Source organism: Carcharhinus amblyrhynchos, chromosome 25 (genome assembly GCF_965287045.1).
Source record: "Carcharhinus amblyrhynchos chromosome 25, sCarAmb.v2.hapA, whole genome shotgun sequence".
NCBI classification, from domain to species: Eukaryota; Metazoa; Chordata; class Chondrichthyes; order Carcharhiniformes; family Carcharhinidae; genus Carcharhinus; species Carcharhinus amblyrhynchos.
Genome location: NC_137348.1, coordinates 25,856,332 through 25,872,820, shown reverse-complemented (window position 1 = coordinate 25,872,820; position 16,489 = coordinate 25,856,332). Strand labels below are relative to the sequence as shown.

Sequence of the window (16,489 nt, the reverse complement as noted above, 5' to 3'; positions counted from 1 at the left end):
TTGCTGACTTACCAGGGTAGCAAGATTATGGAGAGGTTTGAGAATAAAGAACTTTGCTATCCATTACACGATAAATGTAGTAGTGGTGAGCAGATCATCTGCTCTGTTCTCTATCAGGTCTTGCACTTTCCACTTCAGTTGCTTTTTGATTTTGATTTGATTTATTATTGTCACATGTATTGGTATACAGTGAAAAGTATTGTTTCCTGCATCATACAGACAAAGTATTTCATACATAGAGAAGGAAAGGAGAGAGCACGGAATGTAGTGTTACAGTCATAGCTGGAGTGTAGAGAAGGATCACTTAATACGAGGTTGGTCCATTCACAAGTCTGATGACAGCAGGGAAGAAGCTGGTCTTGACTTGGTTGATATACATCCTCAAACTTTTGTATCTTTTTCCTGATGGAAGAAGTTGGAAGAGAGTATGTCTAGGGTGCGTGGGGTCCTTGAAAATGCTCGCTGCTTTTCTGAGGCAGAAGTAAGTGTAGATGGAGTCAGTGGATGGGAGGCTGGTTTGAATGATGGACTGAGCTTCATTCACGACCCTTTGTAGTTTATTGTGGTCTTGGACAGAGCAAGAGCCATACCAAGCTGTGATACAAGCAGAAAGTATGCTTTCTATGATGCATCTGTAAAAGTTGATAAGAGTCGTAGCATACTTGAGCAAATTTCCTTAGCCTTCTGAGGAAGTAGAGGTGTTGGTGGGTTTCTTTAACTGTAGCATGAGCGTGGAGGAACCAGGACAGATTGTTGGTGATCTGGATGTCTAGAAACTTGAAGCTGTCAACCATTTCCAGCTCATCCCCTTTGACGTAGGCAGGAGCATGTCCTCCACTGTGCTTCCTCAAGTCAATGACTATCTCCTTCATTTTGTTGACGTTGAGGGAGAGATTATTTTTATTGTGCCAGTTCACCAGATTCTCTGTCTCTTCCTTGTAGTCCGTCCCATCATTGTTTGCGATCCGACCCATTACAGTGGTGCCATCCACAACTTGAAAATCGAGTTGGAGGTGAATTTGGCCACACAGTCATAGGGGTATAAGGACTATAGTAAGGAGCTGAGGACACAATGTATTGGGGCTCCAGTGTTGAGGATAGTCATGGAGGAGGTCTTGTTGCCTATCCTTATTGATTGCGGTCTGTGGGTTACAAAGTCTAGGATCCAGTTGCAGAGGGAGGAGTTGAGCTCCAGACCACAGAGTTTGGAGATGAGTTTTTTAGGAATAATGGTGCTGAAGGCTGAGCTGTAATCAATAAATAGGAGTCTGACATAAAGGGTAGGGTCCTCCCATTGTAGGGTTCTCCCATTTTCAGCTTCAGTGCGAAATGAATAAGATGACTAGGAAAGATTACATAAACCAGTTTCCTAATGCTTTCATCATGTGTGCTTAAAGGAAAAGCAAGTCCTTTTCCCAGTAGGTCCTCGGCCTGTAAGCAATCATTGTCCCTCAAGTTACTAGTTCTTCTGCCATTACTTCTGAAAATTCACCGATTCTGCTTTTGGGCATAACCCTGAGCAGGGTCATTTGAGATCTCACAGAGTGGTCATATCCACCCTGTTGCAAGTTGCCCAGTCCAGGTAATGGGATCGGAAACCACTTAATAAAGCTGACTTGTTGCTGTGGGTGCAGTAAATTTCTGACTGGAGGGAATCGAACAGAATATTATGGGATAGATGTAAAAAGATTTTATAATCACCAACATACTCAAGATCTGGGAGATAAGGGAGTTTGAAAATGGGTTGGGACCTAGTGATAATTTGTTAATAAGGATGATCTTGAAATAAAGTGGGATGTTCCCTGTGGATAGGCAACCATTTAGAATGTTGGAAAATGTGGGATCCAAAAAGGGAAGTTGGATCATCGGGAGTTGAATCGAAATGGGGTTGAAGAAGTAAGATGCAAGTCTTGTGGGTGAGATGAGCATGGGTGATGGAAGAGGAAATTTTGGGGAGTAACGAGAGAGCATTAAACTGAGTTTCAGAGCTAAGCGGGTGGGACTGGTTGGAAATTTGTCATTGTGGACATAGACTATGGAGATAACAGCAGACATGACTAAACAGATGGCCCCCTATCTTGGTGATATTACAAGTTTTTAAAAAAGGTGTTCCAGTTTGGCTGTGCATAACCTAATACTGAAACCCAAATTGCTTTTTTAAACTGTTTGAGTTCGACATAGATATAACCATTAGGCAAAGACTCTGACACCTAATCAGTGAATAGTATCAAAGTTTATTGATAATAAACAAGTTCTAGAAACTTATTAACTAACAGAGGCAGAATGTAAAAGAAGTATAGTTATCAATGAAACTCAACCAACTCCACACCTTGAAATGGGTGATCAATCCAAGAGAAGTAGACAACAATTTGAATTCCTTGTGACAACAGAAAAACTGCCACTGCCTCCAAGAAGCAGCTTCCTGGGATTTTGACTGGCAAAGGATCTGTCGCCCAACCAGTCACAGTACTGACTACACTCTACTCATCTGTGCCTGAAGTTTATTGGAGAAGAGCTTGTGGTTATTTGTAGGATTGAGGGTAGGAGGCCACGGAGGTTCAACAAACTAAGAACTTTATGAAGGCGATATGTTCAGTACAGGCTATGATCTTATTCGGCCCAGTTACCCAAACAAATGGTTGAAGACATCACTTCCGATGACATCATGCATGCATTATATAAAAGTGACACGTTCAGCTTCAATGCTGCTGGTAAGAAATCACACTAATATTATAAATACACAACATTTCTCCCCTGTAAACCAAATGTCGCCAACACATTAAACGAGTATGACATAAATAATCAAATAACAACATCATCAATAAGTCAGATGATGTAGGGTTCATCATTCTCTGAATGGTTGTCTGCGCATCTCAGGTATCTGCTTCTTGGCACTTGCTGTAACCTCTGGTGTCTTTAGCTTGACGTGGACATCGTGAGTGGTTGTTTTAACCATAATTAATGTTGTAACAATTGTTGATGTTGTGACTTGAGGTTAACTCGGTGCTTAATCTGCAATTGAGGTGCTGTTTTCCCAATCGATTCTGTTAGTGTTAGATTTTCGGAAAGGTTCAGTTCGTAACTTGGCACAGTTGGATTCTAAAATCCAAGGAGTCCCTATAGTGCAGAAAGAGAATGTTGAGTTTACCGAGTCTGCACCATCTCTCTCAAAGAGCATCCTATCCAACAACTCCTCCTAATCCCCATAACCCCACACATTTACTATGGCTAATCCAACTAACCCAAGCATCTTTCAGGCATAAAGGGCCGTTTAGCATGGCCAATCCAAGACTCTGCATATCTTTGGATTCTGGGAGGAAACTGCAGCATATGGAGGGAACCCATGGGGAGAAGGTGCAACTTCCACACAGACGGTCACCCAAGGCCAGAATTGAACCTGGATCCCTGGCACTGTGAGGTAGTAGTGCTACTCTTCAAATCTCGTACTCAGACTTACAGTGCACGTGAAAATCATAAGTTCCACAGAGGTAAGCGTACTAGGGGCAGGAGAGAGGTTTAAGGAGATGGCTGGCAACAAAGAAAAGGGGCTTTAGTTTATTATGGCTTTTTTTTTCTGAATAGCTTAATAGGTTACATATATTTAGGTATATTTTTCTGTGTATCCTGCAGGAAACAACATCATGAAGAAACCTGTTGTAGCAATTGGCTTGATTTATTGATCCTTGCTTTTTCAGTGCTGCTGGCTTTGAAGAAAGAAATGATGAGTTAATTGGTTGATTTGTCATAGCTGCTGGTTATTAATTTGTCACAAATACTACCAAAAAGGGGACTGGTCAATTGTTTGCATTTTGTTAGTGGGATATTTGAGACAAACAACATTAAACAAGGATTTTCCAAGCCAATGAAAAGAGTTGGTCATACTATTTGAATAGAAACATAAAAAATAGGAGCAGGAGGAGGCCATTCGGCCCTTAGAACCTGCTTCTTCATTCAGCATGTAATGGTTGATCATCCAGTTCAATACCCTGATCCCACCTTTCCTCCATACCTTTTGATTCCTTTTGCCCAAAGAGCTATATCTAACTTCTCCTTGAAAACATACAATGTTTTGGCTTCCATTGCTTTCTGTAGTTGCGAATTCTGCAGGTTTACTACTCTTTGGGTAAAGACATTTCTCTTCATCTCAGCCCTAAAAGTTTTACCCCTTATCCTTCGGCTATGAGTCTATCACCCCTGATCCTGGACTTTCCACCATCAGGAATATCCTTCCTGCATCTACTCTTTTGAGTCCCAGTAGAATTTTGTAGATTTCTAATGAGGTCTCCCCTCATTCTTCTGAACTCAAGCAAATATAATCCTAATCGACTCAAACACTCCTCAAACATAACTTCTGCCATTCCAGGAATTAATCTGTTAAAACTTTGCTACACTCCATCGAAAGAACATTCTTCTGTAAGGAGACCAAAACTATACACAATATAACAGAAGTGGCCTCACCAAGAATCTGTATGACATCCAAGACATCCCTGTTCCTGCACTCAAATCTTTTTGTATGAAGGCCAACATACCACGTAGATATGTGAAAACTTTGGAAGCTGTGATGCTATTAATGTGTGTTAGGCGTATGATGTCTCATTATATAGTAATTGATGTGGCATTCTTTGGAGGCTAGGTATTGCCAAAATCTTCAGCCAATACAAAGACCCACGAAAGTCAGTGTCCCAGTTAAAAACGTATCTTTATTAAGCAGCGATTGATGGCAGAATGAACATTGGGCAGTTCAATGTTTTACTACAAGAGAAGCCATTGAATACTCCAATACCATTCTGAAGTTACAATGCATTGGACAGGTCAATTATACATTTTTCAAGTTTACATTTCCTGCCTTCAGTTAGTTATGAGAAGATTTCTTGAAGAACTCTGAGCTTACTACATCTATTTGAATGTAACTCAGTAAAAGCACTCTGGTATTATGCAGATATCAGAATGCTTTATTTGTTGTACCAGTTATGAGAATATAAGAAAATAAGACAGCAAGCCTTTTTCGCTCTTTGAGCTCACTCTATTATTCGTTGAGATCATGGCTTAATCTTTTATCTTGACTTCTTTTTCCCTTCCTCTCCTTTATCCCTTGGGTCCCTTCATCTCCAAAAATCTATCAATTCTAGTCTTCCATATATTCAATGACTGAGCCCCACCCTCTGGCGTAGAATCATTCTTCCTTAAATATTTATTAAAAAGAAATCGAACTTCGGGGGGAATACTGTTTTGCACAAAACTTTGTAGTTCGAAAGAAAAAGCAATGAGAGCAACATTGGGACCATCCCTACTATTGATATCATTGGAGAGGCTAAGTAGAGCGAAACCACTGATAAGAGAGCCTGTAGCTTGCTAAGAAAATTCATGCCTTGTGAAAAGCTCAATCAGAATTCTCTTGGGTCTAATATTTTCTTCTACTAAATGCAAAAGTCCTTTGAACAAAACTGACTTCCTTCTACATTTTCCTCCCTCTTAAATTGATTGATTGCTTGTCCTCTTGCAGGGGAATGGGGTGGTTGGGCCTTCAGTTTTTCATTCTCATGTTTTGAATTGCAATTCTAACTTACTAATGTAAAACAGCAGGAGGCATATTCTGCCTTCAGAAGCATTCAAATGTTTTATCCAGATAAAGTTGAATTAGAAAAATTTGTTCGAAAGATGGCTCCCATTTCTGCTGTAGTTTTGGCTAGTATATTGTAGCATAGGTGTCATGTGAAAGGAATGTTTGCTCACTAAACTACTCATGGAAAGTTATGAAGCTATTGAGACATCTTGGGAAATATTCAGAAGTGAACCATATTACTGGAACAGATGGTTAGAGGAGTGTACTTTTTCTTTATTTGTTTTACTGAATGTGAGTGTCTCTGGCCAGCCTAAATGTTGGTTAGGCCAGCATTTATTGACCATCTCTAATTGTCCTTGAGAAGGTGGTGGTGAACTGCCTTCTTGAACTGCTGCAGTACCTGAGATAGGCACACTCACAGTGCTGCTAGGAAGAGTTTCAAAATTTTGACCCAGCAACAGTGAAAGAATGGCAATATATTTCCAAGTTGGGTTGCTGATTGGCTTGAAGGAGAACTTCCAGGTGGTGGTGTTCCCAGTATTTGCTGCCCTTCTAGATGGCGGCAGTGGTCATGGATTTGGAAGGTTCTGCCTACAGAACTTTGGTGAGCTCTTGCAATGCATCTTGTAGATGATATACACAGCTGCCACAGTTTGTTGGATATCGAGGGATTGAATGTTTGTGGAAGGGGCAGCAATCAAGTGTGTTGCTTTCTTCTGGATGGTGCCTAGCTTCGTAAGTGTTGCTGGAGCTGCAATCATCTAGGCAAGTAAAGAGTAATCTATCTCACTCCTGCACATGGATGGTGGATAGACTTTGGGGAATCAGAAGGTGAGTTACTTGCCACAGCATTCACAGCCTTTGATCTGCCCTGGTAGCCACAATATTTATATGGCTAGTCCAATTCAGTAACACCCAGGGTGTTGATAGTGGAGATTCAGCGATGGTAATGGAATTGAATGTCAAGGCATGATGATCAGATTCTCTCTTGTTGAAGATGGTCATTGCACTGCACTTGTGTGGCGTGAATGTTTCTTGCCATTTCAGCCGAAGCCTGGATATTGTCCAGGTCTTGCTGCATTTGGACATGGACTGCTTCAGTATCTGCCAAGTCACAAATGTTACTGAACATTGTGCAGCGAATATCCCCACTTCTAAACCAATGATGGAAGGAGGCTCATTGATGAAACATTTGAAGGTAGTTGGGACTAGGACACTACCCTGAGGAATTCTGCACAGATGTCCTGAGGCATAAATGATTGACCTTCGACCACCACAACCATTTCCTTTGTGCTAGGTATGACTAGCCACCAGAGGATTTTCCCTTGATTCCCATTGACTCTGTTTTGCTGTGGCTCCTTGATACCATACTCAGTCAAATTCTGCCTTGATGTCAAGGGCAGTCACTCTCATCTTATCTCTGGTGTTTAGCTCCTTTGTCCATGTTTGAAACAAGGCTGTAATGAGATCAGGTGCTGAGTGACCCTGGTGGGAACTGACCAACTATGGGCAAGTTATTGCTAGTAGGTGCCGCCTGGTAGTGCTGTTGTTGACCCTTTCCATCACTTTCATGATGATCAAGAGTGGACTGATAGTCGTGATTGGCTGGGTTGTATTTGTCCTGCTTTTTACGTGTAGGACATACCTAGGAAGTTTTCCATATTGCCGGTTAGATGCCAGTGTTGTCACTATATTGAAACAGCTTGGTTAGGGGCACAGCAAGTTATGGCACACAAATCCTCAGTCTTCAGTCAATTGCTGGAATATTGTCAAGGCCCATACTTTCAGCTGTTTCTTGACATCATATGTAGTGAATTGAATTGTCTGAAGACTGACATATGTGACGCTGGGGATCTCCAGAAGAAGCTGAGATATGTCATCCACTTCTCACATCTGGCTGAAGATTGTTGTAAATGCTTCAGCCTTATCTTTCACATTGATGTGCTGAGCTGCTGTTTCAATGAGGATGGGGATATTTGTAGAGCCACCTCCTTCAGTGAGTTGTTTGTCAGCTGAATATGGCACAACTGCAGAGCTTAGATCTGATCTGTTGATTGTGGGATCACTTAGCTCTATTGTTGGGGAACAGATCAGAAATCCCAAAGTATGTTATGAAGCCTATTTAGACCCCTACTATTTTTTTTACTATTTCGGCATTTGTGTGAGGATAAGGTATTTCACTCCAGGTACGATTCTGTTGACACACTAGGAAGCTTTTATCAAAACAAAGGCCGGAATTTTACCGACATGCCCCCTGATTCCGGGGGCTGGCAAGGCTTGGAGAATGGCATTTCCATTGGCACGAGGCGGGATCATACAAACATCGGGCAGACATGCCGGTAAAATTCTGCCCAGAATCACTCTTGGTGATGGATATTGGAGTACATTCTGTACCCTTTGCACTCTTCCTTCCTCAATTTTGGAACAGGCCCTCAGCTTTGATAAGGAGGACTTTGCAGAGTTGACAAGCCTAGGTTTATCATTGTTTTTTCCAGTCAATGCTAGGTGGTTTCATTTCTTTTTGTTTCCTTAGTAGTGACTGAATACAACCGAGTGGCTTGTTAGGCCATTTCGGAGGGCATTTAAGAGTGAACCACATTGCTATGGTCTGGAATCACATGTAGACCAGACCAGGTAAGGATGACAGATTTCCTTTCCTGGAGGACATTAGTGAACCAATTGGGTTTTTATGACAATCAACAGTAGTTTCATGGTCATTAGACTTTTAATTCTAGATGTTTAATTGTGTTTTTAAATACTGCCATCTGCCATGATGGGGCTCGAATCTGGATCCCCATGGCATTACCCTGGGTCTCTGGATTACTAATCAAGCAACAGTGCCACTGCCTCCCTGCATGTATTAACCAATATTGCACTAAACACTACGTTGTTGAACATCCATAAGCTTCTTTATTAACTATACCCATTAACAGCTGCTCCATCCGTCAAGATGTTTTCTTTAAACCCTGAGATTTGTGGCCATGAAATTTGGCTTTGTGCCTAATTTGGTGCTGTGGATGTCGTTTTGGACTCCAAAATGTCACCTGTGGTATATGTATACACTTCTGTTGCTGACCATTCTGAATGGCATTTTGGTAAGGCTATTACTGCATGCTCTTAGGCAATGTCTGCTGAAAGTGGGTTTATATTTACATTTTGAAAAGCAGAGCTGTGGCCCAGCAGCTGTCATGGATTGGAGGTGGGGGTGTGGCCCCTGCCAGGATTCCTCAGGTCCTCAACAGCCGTACAACCGTAGGTTTTTCCGGTACACAGGCTCCCGAGACTGCCCTTTCTGTGGCCTCATGGTGTCCGTGGACCACGTCTACGTTTGTGTTATAGATTGCACACCCTTTTTGGTTTTCTCAAACACCTTTTACTGATGCTTTGTTTGCACTTCAGTCCCGCGCTCCTAATCTACGGGCATCTGGTGCTGAGGGGGGCGAGTCGGGATGCCGACCTCCTTGTAAACCTGCTCCTGGGCCTGGCGAGACGCGCCATCAAATAGGTCCAGGCAGCGGGCGATCGATGGGGCCGTCCATCCCGACTGCCTGCCACTCTACCGCGGCTACATTCGCGGTCAGGTGTCCCTGGAGAGGGAGCATGCAGTGTCCATGGGTGCAGTTGACACCTTCAGCGCCCGCTGGGCACCACAGGGGCTGGGGTGCATTATAGACCCTGATAATCACATTTTGATATAATGTTTTAAGTTTCCATTCGACTTTGGTTTTTGTTCGGGCTGCCCCCTCCTTCCTTTTTGGGGGGGCTGCCCCTTCTAATTTGTCCCTAAGTTAATTTGAGTTTGATTATTTGTGTATGCAAAAGAGCTACCTATTAACAATAATTGGTCATAATTGGCTGCTCACTACTTGCTGAATGGTGGTAGCTGATCTAACACCCTTATTCAAAGTGACTCATGGTGATGGCCAGATTGTGTGGCAATGCACTTCCACCCAAGTCCTTGTCTCTCCAAAATATCTCCCCGAGGTATCTTCCATGTGTACTTGCCTGTTCTGGTGCTTCTGTGCAATTATAGCTTTGTGGCTGCGGTGGAAGGCTGCTGATGTCTTCCCCCATTAAACCACAGGTGACCTTGGGGGATTATCCAGAGCATCCCTGGTCCTAGAAGTCGTAACATCAACTTGCATGGATAGCAGCAGTGTGGGCTGGCTGGCTGACTGACAGGCAATGGCCAACTGATATTTGTGAGGGGATGAATCCTGTCATCAATTGGCTGTTTAATTGTGTTTGGATTCATATTAATAGGGATTCATTTGTGGTCCTATATACGTATATACATAGGAGAATAGAAAAAAAGTTATTTAAGCAGACTGAATTTGTTGGATTTGGAGGTGCATGTTTGTAAATAAAAGTTTTTAAATGTGGATAAAGATAAGGTTCCAGATTAAATTAGACAGCAGGTTTGTTCTCCATGATACAGCCACCACTCCACCAGGGCAACACCTCAACAACCCTAACAACGTACTGGGGGACAGTTGCTGGACAACAGTGACATTCTGCAAGCTGCTTTGAACATTGGTATCTGCAGCTTTTGTAACTGAGTTTTAAGGCAGCAAGCTGAACTTGCAAGACTTCTAATGTTAGATGGCTACTGCTTGTGCTGCAGTGAAGACTCTAGGCATCAACCATGGAGATTGATAGATCCACAAATGCTCCCATGGAGTTAGCCACAACTTCTTCCATGCTGGAGGTGCTGAGCTTCAAGCTCTGTGCAATCTGTACCAAGTTAATGCTGGACATTTCATGCTCCTTGACCCTAACCATAGGTTTTCTGGCCCACCTACCAATACACCAAGAATTTCAGTGTATGCCCAACCATCTTTTTCTTTATGCTAGTCCATCAAAGTCCTTATCCAAATCTTCTGCAGTAAAATGGATGTGTGGCCTATGTTACCATTGGTCAGATCACTTATGCTTGACGCCTCATCACGTGCGTATCTTGCACCTCTAAGCTATCCACTGAGAAAAGCACAGTATCAGCATCTGAGGCTTGTGGCTGCAATTATGAGAGTGTGATAATTGTGATGATTGATGACCACTTGGTTAACAACCACTATTGGTCATGGTGCTTCAATATGTGTCTTCATTGTTCAGCTCTAGGGTCGATTTTGATGATAAAGGCCAATGTTCAATCCTGGGATTCGTGCATTCCTGCCCTATTGGGCAATTGGGTCACATGACCCCCTGGACTCTTGCCCCTTTAAAAAGCTCACTACTGCAGAGCGTGAGTCATTTTTTAGAAATCACTGTTTTCCTTTCCCTTCTTTCACTTCCCCCAGTGCCTGATCAAGTTGCTGTTCTTGTCAATCTAAATGGAAAAATGCACCAGTTAGGATTGTCTTGAATGAAGGTGAGTGGGATGCAAGAGGTGTATGCTTTGCACCGTGTGCAAGTTGCAAATCAAATTGTGAATGAAGAGGAAATGTGTTGTGAGAAGGAGGTTTGTCTGAGTATACTGTGATATTTGATTCCAGTCACATCATAAGACAAAGATTGGCCCTGGCATTGTCTGCTCCAGTGCATTAGGGGGAGATGTATTCAACAGTGTGTGAGGATACAGGTGCAGAATATGACATTTTAATTTGCATTCACTGACCGCCTTTGTAAGGTCTTTGAATGTATTTTGGCACTCAGGTCCTTGAATTTAGGCTCCTGGCAATGATGACCTTGGCTACCTGATCCACAGCCTTTGCACAGTTTAACTGGAGAGCCTCCTGGCTCCCTTTGTGTCGAAGAAACCTATCCAGTTTTCCACCTCCTCCATCAAAGTCTCCAGTGCAGCACCAGTATATCAAGGAGTCAGCTCCCTGCATTTTATGTCTTTCTCAAATTAAAATCTCTTTTAGAATGACTTCTAACTCCTGCTGCAACCAAAATGCAGCTTCCCTTTAAGACAAATAAGCTAGATTTAAGCACTGCAAACTAGCTTGAACCTATGTTAACCTCTCAAGATTGTTCAAGTCCTACCTTGAGTGTAGCCATTTAATTGCTAGTTTAGTGCTGACTGCATGCTATGGTCAGGCAGCACAAAGTTTATCCATTGCAACCGCTGTGCCTGTTTTGGCTATTGAAATTTGTTTTCAAGTATGCTAAACATAGCTTTCTGTATACTACAACAAATTGAAAAATATATCGTGCTGTGACTCAGAGCATTTGAAATAATATAATTGGAAAATGTATATTGATATGATCTCATGTTTTGGCTTTTTGACCATGTAGCTTTTCTCTAGTGTGCAAGGACATTTTGCAAACTACCAAAGTATTTTATAAGAGACAAATGTGCAATTGGTAAGGAAAATTGTTTGGAGTGGGCAGAGAAATGTGTGAAGGCTTGATTTTCACTTAGATTTTTAGATTAATTAAAATGTCTGACTTTCATATTGTCTGAAATCTATGCGTTTAATAACTTGACTCAATGTGTTATATCATAGTGATTAATTAATTGATTATTTAACCAAAGTTACCATATCATATAATTGAATGACATCACTTGAAAACATATTATTGTAGCTACAATTTACCTTGCTGATATTGTGATTTTAACTAATTTTGAATGTACAGTAATGCAGGTAACAAAAAGCTTTGGGCAGTATTTTCTGGAGACTAAGTGGGGTGGCAAGTGGGAAAATTGCATGATTCTCTCTAAGCAGGGGGCAGGCGAACTTCTTTTCAGCTCATTAATTATGCATCCCTGAGGAACTTTATGAAGTTTGTGGCAGGGGCAGTCAGGAATTTACCTGCCTTGCTATTACCTCATGGGATGGAAGGTCCTGGCCCCATATTTAAAAGGCATCCGGACACATGTTTACTCATTGCAGGCCAGGAGTTCCATATTACTCCTCCAGAATCCTTGCAGCTGCGGCTCATACTGGAGAAGCTGGATGATGTGAGCAATCACATCCTGGGACATGCCTCCATTATTACCTTATGATCATTTCTAGATTAGAGCACCTTTGGCACTGCACCCATGATTGAACCAATGCTGACCATTGCAGTGCTCCATGGATGCCAGTTTCTTGATCTTCTAGAGGCCCCACTGCCTCTTACTTCTCAGGCGCTTTATCCTCGTGGCCTTGTGCCAACTGGAAATAGCCTCTTTGACTGGTGAAAGCCATTACCAAGGCAGGGTTGCCTGAAGCTTGCATCGTTGACTCGTCAGTAGATGTGTGAAGAAGTTGAAGCAATGCATTAAGTGAACATGTCCTTTACAGGTTTCCCTCTATCTTGAGGCCAACAGGCAAGTCATAACTCTTCGCCTGGCCTCCATCTAGATGTGACATGCCCTCCCCACCCCTTGCACGGAAAGGACATCCTGAAGGGCCAGAGATGGGTGTTCTCCCCATTCATATCCCCTCCATCCATACATGAATGTGTATTGAGTTGTTTCTCTTTGATGAAGGTGAAGAGAGCCAAGTGCAAGAAACCGCAAGCAGACACTTATCTGCTTGTTTCCATCAACCTCAAAACTCTGTAAAGAAACCATTGCATTGGCAGTAAAAACGTCTAAACAAATGTGTCCTTGTCAGCATATACATTCACCCGGAAGGATGAAGGTTTGGAGGTCTGAGTTGGCTGCCCTTTACCAACTATGGCCCTTGAAGGCAGCCACCTCCCACCCTCCCTTCCTTCTTCTCTGACACTGACTGCAGTCCGATGGCAAATGGCACAGAATAAAAGACAGCTACACGCCTTGCTGGGATCTCAATGTTATGAGACCCATGAAATGGAAACAAGCCTCCTCTAATGCAGGCTTCGCAACTGAGAGAAAAACGCAAGTGTGCATTTTTGACATCCAGCTGCTTCATAATTATCAGGGTGTCCCTTTAATCAGCCACCAGTGCTGATCTTGAACTTCACTCATGCAAAAAGCACCCTTCCCCTTCAAGAATTTGCATGTTCAGAGTAATTGTGTTGGTAAGAACAGCTTTGAGAAAATGTCACACGTAACTTTTCAGATAAGCTCAACCACCTTTTACCCTCTCCCCACCACTCACCAACTTCCACTTACCATCACAGATGCACCAAATATCACTATTCCTCTCTTTTGAACCTGCCCCCATTATCCTGAACCCTATAATGATCCACATCCCTTCCCTTTTCTCTTCTCAGAGCTGGCATCTGTTACCTGGCCCTGTTGCCTCCCATTATCTAAGTCACTCTCTCCTCCCCTAGATGCTGTTCCCATAAACCTGCCTCCCCTGTCTAGCCTTGGGGCAATCTGTGATACAAACATTCAATCTCTCACCATCACTTTTAAAGATAGATGAAAGCAGCGTCCACGCAATTTGAGATGAAGTGAAGCTTGTTTGGAACCCCCATGAGAAACAGTCCATTCTAATAATCCACTGGGGTGGGGCAATTAATGTTGCGGGAGGGGGGAGTAATTCTGGTGAATTGATCTTTTAATAAGTATTCATGAGATGCAAATGTAGTTCTCAGCATAGATGAGAAATTCTAGCTGTCTTTGACTCTCCATCAGTGTTGGAAGAACAAAACTGCAAACTAATTTCCTGCTGGCAGGCAATGGACTTCTGCCATTACACCAGATTTTCTGCGCCCATTAAAACGATTCCCACCACAGGCAGGAGTGCATAATTCTGTATATTATCTATTCAAACTGTCCAAGTCTTTGCTTCAAAATTCTCAACTATGAACATAAAAGCATATTTACCATATAAGCTATGACAAAAAAATCCTTTGCCGAATATTATTCAGTTGGAAAATTAACATTCAAAGGTTTATGCTTTTTTTGTACCTTACCGATGTGTGATGAGTTGTCTAAGGTGCAGCATATATTTTGAAAAGGCCTCTATTCTATGAAGCATTCTGCAGAACATTCTCAAATTGATGTATTTCATATTAGAATTGTAGCTTTGGATGTTATGACTTGCTTATTTCTGAAAAATCAAGATATCTTATTGTATACAAACTTAAAGGTGCTTGGTATTGTTCTCTCTTGCAGCAAATGTAGGCCAAAGCAGAGTTCAAGGTGGTCCAGAGAGAAAACAATCACTTATAGGATCGTCAACAGATATTTTGAAATCAACTGTACAAGCAGTGAAGAATTATGGGAATTACAGAAACTGCACAATTGTGCGATCTCATATTCCACATGCAAACTATGGGACATGCATGACTCTGGCTCCAAAAATTTTGGTGTTCCCTCTCTTCGTTCAGGTGATATTATAGAATTGTAAATTTAATTTCTGACAGAGTTTAAAGTAGGAAATATTTGGTTGGTTTATGGTACTATACACTGGAAAGCCTATGGTAATATTTTTGCATGAATTTAACACATTTTGTGGGATAACTTTTCTTGAAAGTCTTGAACTCCGAGACCATGCTTGACATTTTGCTTTAGGCAATGCTTGACATAATGTTAAGAGAGTAGGTGAGCTTCTTGCTCTGAAATTCACCCAGGCCAGTAACGCATCTGAGTCTTTTTTGGTGGACCCCGGAAGAGCACTCTTGATTCTTCTGTCCCCACAATAGTAACATTTAAAAATGTCCTTGCTTAATTTTTTGAATGACCTAAACCACTCACTTTAAGTCAATGAGATAGGTTAAATAGAGTAATGTGCACTAAGGAATATATGTTTCTCTTTGCACAAAGCCTTTTGTTGGCAAACATGCAGCAGTATATTAAATTGAAAGTAATATTGGTGCAAAGGGTTATTTTGGGAAGTACGCCTACGCTCTTGAGGTTAGCTGTACTGGCTGCAATGGGCAACAGCTTTCTAACATCCTCTTCCTTTTGATTTGCAAATTTTGATTCACAGTTAAGAATTTTGTAGCAAAGCTCTGGACAGAGGAAACGCTTTCAGCACCTGATTAGTTTGAACTTCAGCTGAAATAGCTGTGATAACCACCAAAACCTTTTGTTCTCTGGATGAAACTTGGTGCATTTAAGCTACTGTCTGGGTTTTTTTAGCAAACTGTATTTTTCAAGTAACTAAACTACCCTTAAAAAAATAGGTTATGGAGGTTGTAGTTGCTAAAATGCTGGTAAGTGGTAACTTAAATTGGACTTCAATTTGGTGTGATAATTTATGAAATTGTAACTAATTTACATGTATTTTGTTTGCAGCCCTTAGATTTGTGCAACCCAGCACGGACACTGGTCCTTTCAGAAAACATAGTTTTCCTCGATGATAAAAGTAAACCACACAAGGTAAGTTCTTATATTTTATCAAACAGAAATCAAAAGTTGCTTTCTTTTGTTTGCATTTTCCATATTAAAAATATTTCTTAAATTTCTCATTGGTAACTAAATTAAGCGTGATCAAAGCGAATAAATCATGAACAGTTGGAAAGAAGAAAGAACTTACATTTATGGAGCATTTTTTTAAGTTCCAGATCATCTCAAAGCACTTCACAGTCAGTGAACGACTTTCAAAGTATATTCCCTCTAGTAATATAGGCAAATGTGGTCGCCAATTTCTAAAGAGCTCAGCCCCTCAAACCGTAATGCCAGATAACCTCTCTTTGGAGGTGCTGGTTGAGGAAATGGAAAAATTCTTTTGCTTCTTTACAAAAAGTGCCATTGGATCCTTTCTGCTGAGGTTGTGGTTTAATTTCTATTTTGAAAGATGACACCTCTTATAATGCAGTGTTCCCTCAATGGTCCTCATATCTTTTGAGTGCAGCTTAAACACCTAACCTTCTGAATCTGAGACGAACAGGTCAAAAATGAAATCACAAGAATGTTACTTTACACCAAAATATGTGGAAATGTGTAATTACTCCAAAAAGGCACATACAGATTCAACAGGTGTCTAGAAATGAGAAGGAATAGATGGGGCAGCATGGTGGCACAGTGGTTAGCACTGTTGCCTCACAGCACGGGACCTGGGTTTGATTCCCGGCTTGGGTTCTGTCTGTGTGGAGTTTGCACGTCCTCCCCACATC

The 16,489-nt window shown here is 41.7% G+C and overlaps 1 protein-coding gene across 5 annotated transcripts in view; it reads left to right on the top strand.

Annotated features, from left to right (window-relative positions):
• rgs3a (regulator of G protein signaling 3a) overlaps positions 1-16,489 on the top strand; it is a 245,008-nt gene that overhangs the window by 96,832 nt on the left and 131,687 nt on the right. For 3 of the 5 annotated variants that reach the window (XM_080212395.1, XM_080212396.1, XM_080212397.1), the window contains 2 exons: positions 14,544-14,758; positions 15,669-15,752. In XM_080212395.1, the coding sequence (XP_080068521.1) occupies positions 14,544-14,758; positions 15,669-15,752 (299 nt within the window). Of the gene's footprint in view, positions 1-14,543; positions 14,759-15,528; positions 15,587-15,668; positions 15,753-16,489 lie in introns of those variants that run through there. The other 2 variants (XM_080212398.1, XM_080212399.1) reach the window with 2 other exon arrangements.